Genomic DNA, 18,931 nt, shown 5'->3' on the forward strand with positions numbered 1-18,931 from the left:
TTGTCTCCCATTCTAATCAATCTGTGTGTCTGGTCCCTTACCCAGGTGGGGGATACAGCATCGGTATCCCCATCAAAATAACCCAGTGTCATTTAGTCAGGGCCTCACTGTTGGGTCTGGGGCTGTTTTGGTTTATGTTTATAGGAGAATCCATAATGCTGCGAGGGCCGATATCTGGTGAGTTGCGCCAGTGCTCTCGGGTGCGCAAGTCTCCTGTTATGTCTGGGTCGATTAGTACCCCTAGGGGCACTTCAGATGTGGACGAGGCTCTTGACTGTAGTGTGGTCGGGGTAAGGGTCTGGTCTGAACCTGAAAATGGATGAGAAGGTGTCCGGGGAAATACATTTCCTGGGTGAGGCTGTTCCGGTCGCTGAGTGTCATCCTCCCCTATCTCTACTGTGAGATGGTGGAAGTGATTATTCTGAGTCCCGTAAGCTCTTGACGTGGAACCAACCAATTTTCCCGTTGGTGATCAGGACCTTATACACTGAGGGGCTTATTTTGTTGGCGATGGTGTGCGGACCTGCATATCTCGGGGCTAAGAAAGAACTGGGGTTGTAGAGGGAAATCATTACCTGCTGGCCAACTGTATATTCTACCGGGTGTACCCTTTTATCGAAATATGCCTTGCTCTGTTTCTTTTCACTTCTAATCGGACAGCCGTGGCTAACTGGGCTGCTTTAATGTTTTCGGTTATCTGCTGGACGGCTTTCTTGTGGGTGAGCGCTGATAGCAGCTCAGTTAAGTCAAACCCAAATAAGTATTCAGCTCCCCTCCTAGGTCGGCCAGTTATTAATGTGTGGGGGCTGAACCCAGTAGAACTGGAAACAGTGTTGCGTACCACCATGAGGGCAAAGGGAAGTACTGTATCCCATGTTGTGTTCTTTTGCTGCACTGTCTTTCTAATGATCCCTTTTAGCGTTCAGCGCTCTACGATTCCACTGGATTGTGGATGGTCGGCGATATGGAATTTCTGCTTGATGCCAAACATAGCCATAATGTTCTGCATCACCCACCCGGTGAAATGTGTCCCTTGGTCGGACTCTATGCTGCGGGGAAGACCCCATCGTGTAAACACCTGCTGGGCTAATATCTTTGCGGTGGCCTTAGCTGTGTTGGATCTCGTGGGAAATGCCTCAACCTATTTGGTGAAAGTGTCTATTATAACCAGGACGTATTTAAATCCATTCCTACATGGCGGCAGTGGGCCGATATTATCAATTTGGAGATTTGTCCAGGGGCCTTCCACTGGGCGTGTGTGCCTTAGCTCCGCTTTCCTGGCATACCTATCGGGGTTGTTCTGGGCACAAATTAAACAATTGCCGATATAATGGGCAACGTCATCGTGCAGTTCGGGCCACCAACATAATTCTTTTAATCGCTCGGTTGTTGTCTCTATGCCCTGATGGCCATGTCCGTCATGGTACTGGTAGATGAGCTGATTTCTGTCCTGTGTAGGGACTATGTACGTGCCTGCCTTTAATATCAAACCATCCTGAATCTGTATTTTGTCCTTCCATTTCTCATATGGGGCTGGTTGGACTCCTTCTAAAATTTGTTTTAGGGAACTGTCGGTGCATTGAGCCTGGACCAGGTCGGCTATATTAGTTTGGCAGATGGCCGCAGTGTTTACTTGCGCTCCTACAGGTGGCTGCCAAAACTGTCTCATACGGACACCGGCCTTAGTTAATGCATCGGCCTTGCAGTTGCCAGGTGGGAAGGTCCTGTGGTGGCTTCTAACTTTAATAATTCCATATGTGCGCCCTTTGGTGACCTGCAAAACATATTTTAATAAGGGGGCTGACGGTAGGGGCTTTCCGTCCGCAGAGACGAAACCTCTGGCTGTCCATAATGGTAGGAACTCAGTCATGCTATCGGAGTGTATGTTGGCGGGGTTGGAAATAAATCTGGGTGACTCACTATGTATGTGACTGCTGCTAGTTCGGCAGCTTGAGCACTCAATTGGCTGGGTAGTTTGAGAGTGAGTTCTATCAGTGGCTGTCCCTGTTGATTTTGCACATAAATGTGACATCCTGTGATTCTGGTCCCATCCTCTATGGTGGATGAGCCGTTTACATAAATTCTCATGGCTGAGTCTGTCCGTTGGGTGGGTGACTGTTTCGCCCCTGACCGTGTCTCCTGTTGTTCTGGGATAAACGGACATGTGGGGTCCTTTGTGGCTATAACCTGACACTCATGCGGATCTCCCCCATAATTTAAATTATCTGCCAGGAATGTGGGCACTTTGGTTCGCTTTATGGTGATGTCCCTACCCTGCAGTAGTCGTGTCCAACAGACAGCGCGGACCTGGCTTACTGAGCCGTCTTTAAGGCGGCCATCGAGCAGAAGCTGGGTTGGGGTGTGTTCTGTGAGAACGGTTATTGGGTTCAGTCCGGTGATATAGGCAAAATGCTGCACAGCCCAAAATACCACGAGCAAGTGTTGTTCGCACCCAGAGAAGCCTTGTCCGACTGGGTCCAATATTCGAGAGGCACAGGCTACTGGGCCTGGTCTACCATGTCTTTCTTGTAATAATACTGCTGAAAGTGTGTGGTCGGTGGCTGCAACCTCTAAGGCGTATGGTAGATCTGGGTCAGGGACTAGTAAGGCTGGCGCTGTGGCGAAGGCCGCTTTAAATCGGTTACTGCAGCTGTGTGCTGTGCAGTCCACTTCCAGGCCGCGTTTTTCTTTAGCAATTCGGAAAGTGGGGCTGCCTTGGTGGCGAAGCCGTCTCTGGTTCCGACAGTACCCGACTAGACCTAGGAAAGATCGGAGGGCACTCACACCCCGGGGCAGTGGGAGGTGCTCTATGGAGTCTATGGGGCGGCACGGTAGCACAGTGGTTAGCACTGCTGCTTCACAGCTCCAGGGTCCCGGGTTCGATTCCCGGCTCGGGTCACTGTCTGTGTGGAGTTTGCACATTCTCCTCGTGTCTGCGTGGGTTTCCTCCGGGTGCTCCGGTTTCCTCCCACAGTCCAAAGATGTGCGGGTTAGGTTGATTGGCCAGGTTAAAAATTGCCCCTTAGAGTCCTGGGATGTGTAAGTTAGAGGGATTAGCGGGTAAAATATGTGGGGGTAGGGCCTGGGTGGGATTGTGGTCGGTACAGACTCGATGGGCCGAATGGCCTCCTTCTGCATTGTAGGGTTTCTATGATTCTTTCTATGATTCTATCCTTTTCTGTTCAATCTCCCTCTTCCCATGGGTAATCACTGTACCCAGGTACATAACCTTGGGTTGCAAAATTTGGGTCTTTTTCGGGTTGACTTTGCAGCCTAGTGAACGGAGCAGTGCGAGTAATTCATCCAGCAATGTTACACGCTCCTCTTTGGTGTTAGTCTGTAACAATAAATCATCTACATATTGGACCAAGCACTCGGGTCGGGAAAACTTTTCTAGTCTGGTAGCTAGTCGCCTGTGGAAGATGGACGGGGAATTATGGAAACCCTGTGGTAGGCAATTCCAAGTGTATTGCTATCCCTGGAAGGTAAAGGCGAACTTGTAGTGGCAAGACCGATTTAAAGGGATGGACCAGAAGCCGTTACTGATATCCAGTACCGTGAAAAACTTTGCCTGGGCTCCCTGTCTCTTCATGGCGACGGGGCTTGTAGCTACTGTGGGAGCCGTGAGTGGGGTAACCTTATTTAATTCCCGATAATCGATCGTTAACCTCCATGAACCGCCTGCCTTTTTCACGGGCCATATCGGTGTATTATTTGTGGACGTCACTCATCTCAACACCCCCTGTTGTAATAGACTATCAATTACTTTGGCCACCTCCCCCTCTGCCTGTCTGGGGAAACCGTATTGTCTCTGTGGTTTCGGGTCCAGCCCTTCAATTAACACCTCCCCAGGTATCTGACCACAATCATGTTTATGCTGCGCAAACACCCCATTGTTTCTTTGAAGCACCTCCCTGATGGCTGGATCACTGCTAATCGTTAAGGGATCAAACCAGAATTCCCCTATTGTGCTAACCCTATTAGCATATGTCCCGAATGGAATGATTGATGGCGCTCTGCTAATTGTAGCCATCTGCCAAATGCATTGATTAGCTGGATCAAATGAAAGATTACATTTATTCATATAATCGGACCCAAGAATGTGTTCAGAATTTGGGGGAAGGTCAACTAACACCACCGGATGGTCTCACGCCATGTTACCTAGGCGGACCTGTACAGGAGCTGTAATGTGTCCCTCCTGCATGTGTCCTGTGAATCCACTGAGTGTGATTGTGCCTGTAGTTGGCCAAGGGATGTCTGTCTTTAATTTTGATACATTCAGGGTAGTTCAGGAGCCTCTGGTATCCCAAAGGAATTCTACGAGATGGCCTTCTACCTCTCTGTTAACTAGGGGTCTCCCTACGCTATCCCACCTGGTGCGACAGACCCAGGTTAGGGAGGCCGGACACCGTCAATCTAGGGTTCCATAGGCGAGGACAGTTGGATATAGTGGTGGGCTAGAGCTTACGGTATGCATGGGGTGACTGGGACCTTCTATCGATAGTGGGCGGTGCTGTCTCTTGTACCTAGGAGCTGGCCTACTGGTGGAACCGGTGGTCTCAGGGACTGTGTATATGGTGGTGGGGGTCTCCTACAATCTCGGGCGAAGTGTCCTGGCTGCCCGCAATTAAAACATGTCCCTCTATCTCTCTCCGGGGCTGCTGTGTAAGGTGGAGCTGTACCTCTCTGGTGTTGGGGATCCCCTCTACCCTCGTTTCTCCATAATGGACCCTGGCTAGCCCTCATCGGAAGCTTCTTGCCTCCCTTTCTGACTATGACGTTGGGGGTCCCTGAACTTCCTGTTCCCAGACTCGAGCTAACCGTCAGAGAATCCATGCTTCATTGTGTGTGGTCTCTGCGGGGTCAAAATTAGCTTTCTTGCCTTCCTCTGTGGTGTGCGATACTAATGTCCGAGCCCATTTAGATGAATCAGTCTCATTTAAATAGCCCGATCTAATTCCCCATATACTCCCGTGAAGTGGATCCATAAACGACCGGCAAAGGCAGTCGGATGTTCCCCTTTCCTCTGTCTACATTTATTTAACCCGTCTACAGGATCCCCTTTATTAAACCCTACCGCAGTCAATATCGCTTTCTTAATTTCTTTTAAGGTTCCTTTCCTGACATTTTGAGGGGTTGGCAGGGCAGACCGTACAGACTTGCTTAAGCACATGACTATCAGCTTCACCTCTTCCCTTTCATCTAGCCCATGCATTATCTTTTGCTGCCTAACATCCTCAAAGAAACTGTGTGGGTCAGCCGATGGCTCAAAGGTTGTGATTTTATTTGCGATTTCAGCCAATTGTGCCACCGTAAACGGGGTCGTGTTTGTAACAGCTGAGCCCTGAGACTCTCCTACCCGACATTCAGTCATCACTGGGTGCATCGGTACTGGAGGTGAATCTGGGGGCGCAGCTGGGAAAGATGGTGATGGACCCTAATCCTCGGTTCGTGTAACATAAAGTTTAGCATTCTCCATTAACTCTCCCAGTCCGCATTCTCTCTCTCCTCTTCCTCTACTGCCCCGAAGGTACACATAAATCCGTTCTGAACCGATAATAGGGATTCCAGCCGTGAAATTTCTCGCTGGCATTTGGAGTGGTCAGTGGTTGCCTGTCTCTGTTCTTTACTGGCTTGTTGTAGCGCTTTTATTACCACCTGCAGATCAGTGCACTTAGCTTCCAATCGTGCTACCGCCCGCTCGGCTTCACCTTTCGCCAAGACAGTGCGCTGGGTGTCTTGGTAGGCTCTCCCATACTGGGTTTGAAAATTGCCCAGATGTAATACATTTGCCTGGTTGGTTCTCTTTAATTCATCTCCCTCTCTGTCCTTTTCGGCTCTTATTTGCTCTATCCTCTCCGGCTGCTGTTCCTTTAGTTTCTTAATCTCCTCCTCCTTTTCCTCCTGTGCCTGCTTCGATTCCTCCAGTTCCTTAAGAACTGTGTTTAATTCCTTTTCTGTTCCTAGCAGCTGTCCTAAGCAGCTCACAATCGCAGTCACTTTCTCACATTTGTCTGCCCGTTTTCCCTGAACTTTCCTCAGATCGTCCCAATACTTCTGCCCGAGGGATCCCGGTCCTGTCTCAGTATTGGCACAAGATTCTGCCCATAGGGGCCACCCTTTCTTCTTAATGTATTCTCTGATTTTTGTTTCCCATATGGGACACTTCTCTGTCTCTGTCCTGTTTCCTGCCATTCTATATTCAACGACAAGGGATAGGGAGTTGATCGGACTGAGGGTACGGCTTTGGGCTATGTTCCAGTCCTAATCCCTCCGGATTCTAATGTAAACCTATGGAGTTTTCCTATCTTCCTTGTTAGTAACATTGCATGCACAATGACAATTCCCGAAAGCAGTAATTTGTCTAATAAGGAGTTTACACCTGTTGGCTCTGAGTTTTAAATAATCATTCAATATAGATCTTTCACTCCCTTCAATTTACTTGAAATCCTGGCCATCATGTGGGGCATTTGCCGTCTTAATTCGGGCTCAGGCTAAATCTCCAGGAGTATTAGGTTCTGTGGGATTCGATATCGGAGCAACAAAGTTACTTCTTGTTGATGTCCCACCAGAATCGCCAATTTGTTGTGCCTGCTGCACAGTCTGTTTTAACCCTTATACGGTGGACAAAGAATTGTGAGTAGACTTCTTGTTAGTACAACAATATTTATTTAAACACACAATCAATAATCACCCACCCAACCAACAATAAGTTATCTTACAGGAAAATACTAAAGTTCAAGTCCAATACTAGACCTTGACTTAACTTTGAGTGACTGGCAAGTACCCAGGCAGATATTGGCCTTTATCTGTAGTTGCTGGCGATGGTCACCATTGTTGTAGCTCGTTCGTGGGGTCAGAGAGAGAGTGATTCTTGGTTGCGCAGCACCCTTTATACCCCGTTGGTTTTCGCGCCTCTTTTGGCCATCGTCACCCTGATCGATAAAATCCAATCGGGTGCTGCTGCCACACCAATCTCTGGGTGTGTCCCCAACATGTCTGTAGGTGCTGGAGGCACATAGGACACACACCTCCCTCCCAAATAAGGGATTACGGTGCCCCTATGTCTGGTAAACAACCCAGTTTGACTAGAAAGTCCCTTTTGTCTTGGAGATGGCCCATATCCTGTGTATTCAGTCGTCTGAGCTGCAGCCTGTTTATCTCTGTCTTTTAGGCTGTTGTTTTAGTTCTTGCCCAATTGTCCCAGAGTGCTTTACAAATCGCCATTTTAGGTGGCCCGTTTGGCCACATGGCTCACTCCCTTCCCCCTGCAAAATATTCTGCACTCTCTGTGATGTCCTTTACCCTGGCACCATACACCATGTGAGACTGCAATGACAGTTAACAAATTGTCTGTCTGTCCCCCAACCATGGAATCTCCTGTAATGACTGCATTTTTATTTCGCCTGTGCACTCCTTTGTCCATTGTTCCCATGGTCTGACTGCACTCCTTTAAGGTATGGTCACTTCCAGTAATCACCGACGCTGAGTACCAGTTTGAGAGTGGCACACACACTGCAGATTTCCTGTCTCTTCCTACTTTACTATCTACTATCCTGAGCACTCCTGGCTTGTGCAGTGGCCACCTGGAAAGTACAGTAAGAAGTTTAACAACACCAGGTTAAAGTCCAACAGGTTTATTTGGTAGCAAAAGCCACACAAGCTTTCGAGGCTCTGAGCCCCTTCTTCAGGTGAGTGGGAATTCCCACTCACCTGAAGAAGGGGCTCAGAGCCTCGAAAGCTTGTGTGGCTTTTGCTACCAAATAAACCTGTTGGACTTTAACCTGGTGTTGTTAAACTTCTTACTGTGTTTACCCCAGTCCAACGCCGGCATCTCCACATCATGACCACCTGGAAAGTACCAGGAAATTCTCATTCTCCCTGATGCTCTGCAGTGACCCCAACTGTTGCTCAAGCTCGGAAACAGAGTTTATGCTGAAGCAGCTGGAGACACTTCCTACACACATGGTTCCCCAGAAACATATGAATTGTCCTGAAGTTCCCACATGGTGCAAGAACAAGTTTCAACTGCCCATCCATAATCTTAAAAAAACTCAATTTTCTCTTTTAGAATCTAGTTAGGCTTGTTGATTTATTTATTTATTGAATGCCCCCTAATTACTGGTTCTCTGATGTCATTGTCTCCTGCTCCTTCTCTTGGACCATTTTTTAAAAAAACGAACAACATTTCTTCCCTCACTCACCAATTCCCTCACTCACCAAGCTCCCTAAGTTTAGTGCTCTAGAAGCAGTAGAACTGGACTCTGTATTAGCAAAAAACCCTGAGCCATCTTCTGCTGACAGTACTGCACAGTTCTAACTAGCCACCTGATTAATTACAACAAGAACCAAGGCTGCTGGAAAAGTTCAGCAGGTCTGGCAGCATCTGGAGAGAAAGAAACAGAGTTAACATTTTGATTCTTTTACTAAAGAGGGGGAGAATGTGTTAGATATATATCAGATGCTCTACAATCTGCTGAACTTTTCCAGCATCCTCTGTCCTTGTTTCAGATTAAGAAGTTTAACAACACCAGGTTAAAGTCCAACAGGTTTATTTGGTAGCAAAAGCCACATAAGCTTTCGGAGTCTTAAGCCCCTTTTTCAGGTGAGTGGGAATTCTGTTCACAAACAGGGCATATAAAGACACAAGCTCAATTTACATGAATAATGGTTGGGATGCGAATACTTACAGCTAATCAAGTCTTTAAGATACAAACAATGTGAGTGGAGAGAGCATCAAGACATAAAGAGATGTGTATTGTCTCCAGACAGGACAGCCAGTGAGACTCTGCAGGTCCAGGCAAGCTGTGGGGATTACAAATAGTGCGACATGAACCCAATATCCCGGTTGAGGCCGTCCTCGTGTGTGTGGAACTTGGCTATCAGTTTCTGCTCAGCGACTCTGTGCCGTCGTGTGTCGCGAAGGCTGCCTTGGAGAACGCTTACCCGAATATCAGAGGCCAAATGCCCGTGACCGCTGAAGTGCTCCCCAACAGGAAGAGAACAGTTTTGCCTGGTGATTGTCGAGTCGAGACTGTTCTCTTCCTGTAGAAAGTGATGCTGGTTTCTGATTCCACTATCCTTTCAGATTATATGACCCAGGTCATGACAACATTTCCCCTCCGGTTCTTTTACCAATTATTTTATATTTATAATCACCGCTATTGACCCTAGTTTTAATCCTCAGTGATTCACTGATTTCTATCCCTCAACTGCATCTTTTAAATAATGATCATTTGTGGTGCATTTGTTGTGTGGTTTGCACTCTATTGTTTATGTTTCTTCGTTCTCACTCAGGTTTGTGTGAGTAAGGAGGGCACGGTGGCAGATTATGGCCTCGTGGCAAAAGATGAGATTGAAGAGGGAGAGTTGCTGTTCTCTGTTCCCAGATCAGCAGTGCTGAGCCAGCACACAACGACTATCAGTGACCTTCTGAAGAAAGGTAAGGTGTCCAACAAGCGTGTTGGTGATGTGGCAGGTGTGTGTATGTAAATATATACATATGCTGTCTGGTGTGATCCTGAAACATATAGAGGCTGCTGAAATGTCCTCGATTTTATCATTGGCCTCAGTGCCTGGGGGCTGTGAGGGGGAAGTCAGCTGGAGCTCCTACTCTTTGATCTCTTGTAGCCTCTGTGCAGGTTCAGATGTGGCTGTTTGGTTCTTGGAATTGGTCAACGACCACAGGTGAAGGAGGGAGAATGGGGGAAAAAAGTCTACATTTTATCCATTTAGCCCATTGATCTGTACCAGCAGTTTAAAACAACTATCCAGTTAGTTCTACTGTCCTGCTCTTTTCCCATAGCCCTGGAGTCTCCTCCATTCTTTCGAAGGTTATTATTGAAACAGTGTATTCAGGGTTATGTTGCTGGTAATTCTGATCTGTGAATTTAAATCCCAACATGGTAGCTGAGGAATTTAAACTCAATTAAGTAAATCTTGAATTAAGTTAGTATCAGTAATGGTGATCACAAAGCTATCATTTTGTTGTAAAAGTCCATCTGGTTCTTTATTGACCTTTATGGAAGGCAATCTGCCATTGTCACCTGATCTGGTCTGTATTCGGTCATGTGGTTGACTCCTAATTGCCCTTTGAAATAGCTAATCAAGCCACTCTGTCATATCAAACCCTTACAAAAGTAGTCTGATGTGAATAAAACAGACATAATTCTCTTAGACATCAGGTTAACCCTGTTGACCTGGCAAAGTCATCATTAATATCTGGGAACTTGTGCCAAGATTATTGGAGCTGTCCCACAGACTTGGTCATAATACCCTGACATAATCATACTTGCCTTCCAGACACACTCCAGACTATCAACTATCCCTGGGTATGTCCTGTCCTATTCCACTGGCAGAACATATCTACCAAGTAGCACAGTGGTATACAGTCAGCAAGGAGTGGCCATGGGAGTCCTCAACATTGACCCTCGTACCCACGAAATATCATGGCATCAGGTCAAACATGGGCCTTTTGCTGATTACCACATACTCATCCTCGGCTAATGAAGCACTACTTCCCCTACCTGATAAAGCAGTAAATGGCCCAGGTACGTCCTGTCCTTAGAAAGCAGGACAAATCTAATCCAACTAATTACTGCACTGTCAGGCTATTCTTAAACTTAGACAAAGTGGTGGAAAGTGTTGTTGACATTGCTGTCAAGTGACGCTTACTCACTGTCACTCAGTTTGGATTCTACAAGGGCCACTCAGCTCCTGACCTCATTATAACCTTGGTTCATTGTTAGAAAAAAACTTGAATTTGTGAGGTGAGAGTGACTGCCCTTAACATTAAGGCAGCATTTGACCGAGTGTGGCATCAAGGACCCCTAGCAAAATGGGAATCAGGAGGAAAACTCTCCACTGGTTGCAGTCATACCTGTCACAAAGAAAGATGGTTAAGATAGTTGGAGGTCAATCATCTCAGCTCTAGACATCACTGCAGGAGTTCCCCCAGGGTAGTGTCCTAGGCCCAACTGTCTTTAGCTGCTCCATCAAGGACCTTCCTTCCATCGCAAGGTCAGAAGCTGATGATTGTACAATGTTCATTACTATGTACAAATCCTAAGATACTGGCTCAGTCTGTGTTTGACTCTGTCTACACTTCCTGCTGCCTTGGAAAAGCAGCCAGCATAATAAAGGATTCCACGCATCCTGGATGTATTTTCTTCCACCTTATTCCGTCAGGAAAAAGATACAAAAGTCTGAGATCACACACCAACCGACTCAAGCATAGCTTCTTCCCTGCTGTTCTTCCCTTTTGAATGGACCTCTTATTAAACTGCTCTTTCTCTACACTCACCTCATGACTGTAACACTATATTCTGCACTCTTCCCTTCTCCCCTATGTACTCTATGAATTTTATGCTTTGTCTGTATAGTGTGCAAGAAACAATCCTTATCACTGTATCCCAATACATGTGACAATAAATCAAAGATCTGGACAATATTCAGGCATAGGCTGATAAATGGAAAGTAACATTTGTGCCACACAATGACCATCTCCAATAAGAGAGAACTTAATATTCTCCCCTTAACATTCAGTGGCATTATCATTGCTGAATTCCCCTCTCTGAAGATCCTGGGGGGTTACCATCGATCAGAAACTGAACTGAACTAACTGGCTACAAGAACAGATCAGAGGCTGGGAATTATGCAGTGAGTAACTCATGTCCTGACGACTCAAAGCCTGTCCACAAGGCACAAGTCAGGAGTGTGATTGAATGCTCACCACTTGCCTGGATGAGCAGAGCTCCAACAACACTCAAGAAGCTCGATACATTCAGGACAAACATAGAAAATAGGAGTAGACCATTCGGCCCTTCGAGCCTGCTCACCATTCATTATGATCATGGCTGATCATCCAACTCCATAGCCTCATCCTTCCGCCCATATCCTTTGTGACGGAATACTCTCCACTTGCCTGGATGGGTTTGGCTCCAACAATACAAGAAGCTTGACACCATCCAGGACAAACCAGCCCACTTGATTGCTACCCCATCCACAAAACATTCAATCAGTTTACCACCGTTGAACAGTGGTAGCCATATGTAACATCTACAAGATGCACTGCAGGAACTCAGCAAGGTGCCTTAGACAGTGCCTTCCAAACCCATGACCTCTACTATCTAGAAGGACAAGGGCAGCAGACACAGGGGAACACCACCACCTGGACGTTCCCATCCAAGCTACTCAATATCCTGACTTGGAAATGTATTGCCGTTCCTTCACTGGGTCAAAACCCTAAAACTCCCTCCCTAACAACACTGTGGGTGTACCTACATCACGCGTACTGCAGCGGTTCAAGAGGCAACCCACACCACCTTCTGAAGGGCAATTAGAGATGGGTAATAAATGCTGAACTAGCCAGCGACATCCACATCTCAGAAATGAATGAAAACATAAACTACTGTTAAAAGTTAGCAGAACGGAAAGAAGGAGCAGGGCCGCAGGGAGAGAGGCCGCGGAGCGGGCAGAGGTGATGTGCCTCAGCTGGGGTGATGTGCCTCAAACCTGGAGAATAAGACCAGGCATGTTTATGTGAAGATATATATCGGGCTTGCTATGATTGCTTTATTTTCTGTTGGATGTCTTGTTTTCAGAAGAGGCAGCATTGGAAAGCCCATCGGGGTGGGTGCCACTCCTGCTTTCCATGATGTTTGAGATCACAAGCAGTGAGTCCCCTTGGAAATCTTACTTCTCACTCTGGCCTGACTTCAGCAGCCTGCACCACCCAATGTTTTGGTAAGGGATTCTTTTAACAAACAGTGAGGGGCTTAAATCAGTCACATTTCTTCCTCCTAAGGCTCAGACACTGTACTCGTCTCTTTAACCAACTGAGCTAAGTCAACAGGGACAAATATTAAGATCCTACACAGATTGACATTATCAAAGGAAACCTCAGAACTCGACCTCAGACCCTGACCCTCAATCTCCCTTTGATCCTCTTGTCTATCCCTAACTCTGTATCATCCCTGCTCGACTAGCCCTCTGCTGCCCACTGCATGGTCTGGGCCCTGGCATAGTGGCGATGTACCGGATATCTATACAAGAAGTAGTAGTAACCTTTCGTTCACAGCAGAACTATTTATCTCAAACGTATATTGAGAGTGGTGGGGTATCAGACTTTAGGTGGTAGGGAGAGGCGATGGATTTCTAAGCAGATGAAGTTCAAGATGATTGTAACAGGAATCAGTTTGTGTAAATATAAACCAAGTATCAGGATTGGGCTCAACTCTATTTCAATGTCAACAATCATTAGCTTGGCCAGTTGGGCAGCTTCTATTGCAGATCTGCTCCTCAGTGAATGTTGCACCTTAAAGGGAATGGAATGGGAGGGGAGCCAGTTCAGACATGAATAACTCTGGTTTTATTTTTTTTTACACAGGTCTGAGGAGGAGAGGAACCGCCTATTATTGGGCACAGGAGTAGCGCTGGCAGTTGAAAAAGATCTGCTCAACATTGAAGAGGAATATAACAGCATAGTGTTACCCTTCATGAATTCTCACCTCAACACCTTCAACCCCCAAAAACACACCCTGGACCTTTACAAGAAGCTGGTGGCATTTATTATGGCATACAGGTGAGTGTATGACTCCACTCAACATGGAACCATCCCTCAGAAATTCAGAGAGGAAAACCAGCCAGGCTTTCTGCTGGGGAGGAAGTCCTTCTTGGACACTCGTTGAATTGAATTGGTCTGTGATGCCGTCTTGTTGTTTGAATAACCTTCCAGCACTTACTGTGTGACTTTGCATCTAAATAGTGGTCACTGGGATGAGATTGTTTGGAACGAGGCTGATTGTGGAACTGTTAAGTCTCCCTGCCTCAAGTCACATTTAGAGATACAGTAAATGCTTACATTCAGCGAATAAGGAGAACAACCTGCTTGTGTGTATAGAGATTGTGAGAATTCAGTGCAGTATTGTATGGGAATTGGCCGCTTAGCCCTTTAACACACATTGTGGACTGGATAGATGGTGGAGTTTATTGGAGTCCTGATTCAAGAAAATGCATTGGGGGTGATCTTGCCAAAAATATTCTAAGTGCTAAATGAGCATGAAAACAATGTAGCCCATATTTTGGGCGAGTTAAAAATCCAATCTAACACACACAGCAGAAAAATGAAGCAAGGTCTGTTTTCTGCCAGCAGGAGGTGGGGCCTAAGCTCACAGAAACCCACCAGCTCATAGCAGAGGGTGCCATTGCGTATACACAGATCTCTGCTCTTGGCACTGCCCACTGTGAGGCCAGTGCTGGTAATATCACTCCCCATTGTATTTCCCTGGAGGAGTGTGTCCTCCTCAACCCCACGCTGGTGTGCACCAGCTTTGCCAGCCCACTCACCCACCCCACCAAAGCCCTAGGCTTCATAATCCGAGAATGATCTTGTACGGTAGGCACATTTTTCATTGCAGTGTTGTTAATGTAAGTCTACTTGTGACACTAATAAATAAACTTTAAACTAACATTTGGCCTGTGGATGTGATGCTCCTCCAGGTGTCCTCCAGCGCTGCACTGAAGGTTGCAGGAATGGCTTGCACGGGGAAATCTTTGCGTGCTGCTACCTCACTATAGGAGGATGATGATCCAGAGTGAGGTATATGTGGTCTGAGGTTGGGTTTTATTCCTGCAGTTTTCAAGAACCCGAGGATGATGAAACCGATGATGACGATGAAACCCCAAAGCCTCCCATGATGGTGCCAATGGCAGACATCTTGAATCATGTGACCAATCATAATGCACGTTTAGACTTTGCACCAGTGAGTATTGGAGGGGACATAATATGAGGTATGGGATAGGAGGGGGATTTTGGATGTTGCTATATTTTCTGTAATGATAGCAAGGTATATTTCCTGTGTTATTTCTACTCTTGCATTTACAGGACTGTTTGAAAATGGTATCCATTAGAAAGATCAGTAAAGGTGAAGAGATATTTAACACATATGGTCAGCTCGCTAACTGGCAACTCCTGCATATGTATGGTTTCACTGAACCGTATCCTAGCAACACACATGAAGCCATGGTTATCCGAATGCAGATGATGTATGATGCTGCCTTGCAAGGTTGGTTTTGGAGCAATGTAACCAGCCAGAGTGGGAGTCTGAAGCTTGGAGAGATATGACACGAATGTTCTTTGTGTTTTAAGCTGTGCAGACAGAGGAGGAGAGGAAGCTACTGCTGGAAAAGTGGGAATTCCTGACCAAATTGGAGATAGTTGGAGAGGAGGGGGATTTTGTGATTGGCCAGGAAGGAGTCCTGACGGATGAGGAACTGTATGGTACACTGAAGGTGAGAACACACTCCTGACAAGTTCAGCATTTTGTATTGTGTGGCGATGCTCAGTGTGATTATCATCCATTTGGTTGTCCCCAGTAGGGTGAACAGCATGATTAATGTATTTCTAGTGTCATCTTGTGGGTGATATTAGTGATGACTAAAGCTCAATTAAGGGGAGATTTAACGCACATTCAAGATGAAGAGTTCTGATAATTATCATTTACTCATGCCAGTAACCACAGAGGCCCCATACACAGCAAAAGAAGCAGAGGTGAAATGAGAAACAATTTTACTGAGCAAGTTATCTGGAATGCATTGCCTGAAAGGGTAGTGTAAGCAGAATCAATATCTTTCAAAAGGAGATAACTTAGAGACACAAAACATTGCTAGTAGTGGAACTAAATAATAGATCTTTCAAAGAGGAGCATTAGATCCAAATGTGCCTACTTTACTAGATCATTTGGTGAATTCAGTTGATTTTGCAGCTTTTAGGCACTTTGCTATCTCAGCCCTAAGACTCATTGGGGTTATCCTTTGTCACGCAGGTCCTCAGCATGTCAATGGAGGAATTTGAAGAATACAAGGCCAATAATGATGAAGATGAGGAAGAGGATCTGTCTAGCCTTGACAATGCAGTAATACCCAAACTGAAGCCTGCTTGGAAGCAACTTCTGCGTAACACTGTGACAATGCGACTAAAATCCTACAGCTCAGGACTAAAAGAAGAGGAAGCCACCTTGGCGAATAAGGAGACCTACCAGCAGCTCAGTAAACGAGAACGCGACTCCCTGCAGGTCCGATATGCACAGAAGATGATTTTGCATCAACTGCTGATGCTCACGGAATAACACCACCAGCACCTAAGGAATAAAATCCTGTTTTTATATTCTTGCTGAAATTGTTATTATTTGACTTATCACCCATAAGGTCCTCTGTTTTCAACCAGATAAGATTCTCCAGGTGAAGGATTCAGTTACATGCTTACTATTTCCATTGGAAATTTTCTCTATGCTGCACTTTCACCCATCCAATGGTACTGTGCTTGGTTCCAGGAAAAAGAATCACAATTAAAAACATTTAATCAAGGGCTTGTGGTACCACTCCCATTTCTCAGTCTCTCAGGCAAAGTGGAAGATTGTTTCAGTTAATGCCACGGACAACAAGCATCACGGTCCTTTCAATTCTTTGAATCCAGCATGTGGGAATTTGCTCACTGGCATGCAAGGATCTGAAAGTGTTTTTTCAGTCTCAACCGGTTCCCATACATTAACCATCATTTAACACTTAACTATAAGTCATTGCTCTTAACTGCTTTAGAAATGTTCAAAACTGGTTATACAACAGGTGTTGTTCCACCATTCAATTAGACAAGAAGCAGTACAGACGAGGAAGCTACTAATGGAAAAGTGGGAAGTTGATTTGCCACGCTGAATTGTCCTTAAGTGTCCCAAGATGTGTAGATAAGCAGGGTAAATACGTGGGGTTATGGGAATTGGGTCTAGGTGGGATGGTCTGTCGGGAGAGTTGCTGCTGATTTGATGTGCTGAATGGCCGCCTTTTGCAGTTACATATAGCTGATTTGCTGCTTAATTCCTATTTCCTACTTTTGCTCATGTTCCATCACTTACGCTTTTGGAAGAGTTTTAACATTTCTACCTGCCTTCGTTGAAAAAAATATTTCTGATTTCACCTTTATTATGCACCTTATTTTTTTATTTCCTCCAGCTATCAAATCTTTTAAACATCTTGATTATGTCACTGAAGCTGTTAACTAGTCAATGATCATAAGCTTTTTCAGTAGATTTCTTAATTATGTTTCAATTTTAGTTAACAGATCTCACATTTACTCATGCAAGGCATTTCAACATCTGATTTAGCTCAAAATTATGCAGTCATTTGAAACATTCAGCTGATAAAGACAAACTAGCTTGGATTTGAAATCACTTCTGCTTGCAGTACCAGAATGGAGCCATTAGCCTTCAGGGCAACATACAAAGATTTATTGCCCTGTTAGTTTAACAGGTAACGGTGAGAAGAAACCAGAAAATCCACTTGGCACACTTCGACTTAAAACTTCTTGGTGCTGCAACAGTGGAAAAAACATTCCTGGCCAGTACAATAAAAATTAAAACTAAGGCAAGCAAACAAGGCTCCATGAAACCACAGCATCTAAATACAGACATCATCTTTATCAATGGACAAGTCGCCTTAATTCAGGAAGTTGCCAGATTCTCATTTAAAAGGACAGCAGCAAGACTGCATGGATTCCAGTGTCACCATTGCTGCAAGTGCAAACCTTCAGACCAAGGGGAAAAACTAAAAACTTGAAACTTCCACTTATGAAACCAGGGTGTACATTAGCTACATCAGAAGCTGCTCATGAGTCTTCTGCTCTGCTAAGCTCTTAGGAGCCTTGCACTTGAGGAAAATCAACCCCCAGGCTTTAATACTATATCCAGATGGAGCTGGTTCAATACATTCTGCCCTTTTCTGAATGCTCCAGTGTGCTCATCAACGCAGGTAAATCAGAAGTGAATTACCTGGTGGATGTTGTCTACATGGACTTCAGTAAGGCCTTTGACAAGGTCCCTCATGGCAGACTGGTGCAGAAGGTGAAGTCGCATGGGATCAAAGGTGAGCTGGCAAGGTGGATACAAAACTGGCTCGGTCAAAGAGAGGGGTGCAGTGGAAGGGTGCATTTCTGAATGGAGGGCTGTGACAAGTGGTGTTCCTCAGGGATCAGTGCTGGGACCTTTGCTGTTTGTAATATATAAATGATTTGGAGGAAAATGTAACTGGATTGATTAGTAAGTTTGCGGACGACACAAAGGTTGGTGGATTTTCAGGTAGCGATGAGGACCATCAGAGGATACAGCAGGACATAGATCAGTTGGAGACTTGGGTGGAGAGATGGCAGATGGAGTTTAATCCGGACAAATGTGAGGTAATGCATTTTGGAAGGTCTAATACAGATAGGAAATATACAGTAAATGGCAGAACCCTTAGGAGTATCGATAGGCAAAGGGATCTGGGTGTACAGGTACACAGGTCACAAAGTGGCAGTGCAGGTGGAGAAGGTAGTCAAGGCGGCATACGGCATGGGGTATTGAGTTTAAAAATTGGCAAGTCATGTTAGAAACATAGAAAAACTACAGCACAAAACAGGCCCTTCGGCCCCACAAGTTGTGGCGAACATATCCCTACCTTCTAGGCCTACCTATAACCCTCCATCCTATTAAGTCCCATGTACTCATCCAGGAGTCTCTTAAAAGTCCCTATTGAGTTTGCCTCCACCGCCACTGACGGCAGCCCATTCCACTCGCCCACCACCCTTTGTGTGAAAAACTTCCCCCTAACATTTCCCCTGTACCTACCCTCCAGCACCTTAAACCTGTGTCCTCTCGTAGCAGCCATTTCCACCCTGGGAAAAAGCCTCAAGAGTCCACCCGATCTATGCCCCTCAACATCTTATATACCTCTATTAGGTTTCCTCTCATCCTACGTCTCTCCAAGGAGAAAAGACCGAGCTCCCTCAGCATATCCTCATAAGGCATGCCACTCAATCCAGGCAACATCCTTGTAAATCTCCTCTGCACCCTTTCAATCTTTTCCACATCCTTCCTGTAATGAGGCGACCAGAACTGAGCACAGT

At 45.8% G+C, this 18,931-nt stretch overlaps 1 protein-coding gene across 2 annotated transcripts in view; it reads left to right on the forward strand.

The window, feature by feature from the left end:
- The window catches only part of setd6 (SET domain containing 6, protein lysine methyltransferase), a 53,255-nt gene extending 37,085 nt beyond the window's left edge, over positions 1–16,170 (forward strand). For both annotated transcript variants that reach the window (XM_078211159.1, XM_078211158.1), the window contains 7 exons: positions 9,298–9,442; positions 12,603–12,744; positions 13,388–13,582; positions 14,636–14,762; positions 14,885–15,065; positions 15,149–15,291; positions 15,825–16,170. In XM_078211159.1, the coding sequence (XP_078067285.1) occupies positions 9,298–9,442; positions 12,603–12,744; positions 13,388–13,582; positions 14,636–14,762; positions 14,885–15,065; positions 15,149–15,291; positions 15,825–16,127 (1,236 nt within the window). In that variant the 3' untranslated portion in view covers positions 16,128–16,170. The remainder of the gene's footprint in view (positions 1–9,297; positions 9,443–12,602; positions 12,745–13,387; positions 13,583–14,635; positions 14,763–14,884; positions 15,066–15,148; positions 15,292–15,824) is intronic.
- Positions 16,171–18,931: the final 2,761 nt, after the last annotated feature.

The sequence above is a fragment of the Mustelus asterias genome, chromosome 4, assembly GCF_964213995.1.
Source record: "Mustelus asterias chromosome 4, sMusAst1.hap1.1, whole genome shotgun sequence".
NCBI classification, from domain to species: Eukaryota; Metazoa; Chordata; class Chondrichthyes; order Carcharhiniformes; family Triakidae; genus Mustelus; species Mustelus asterias.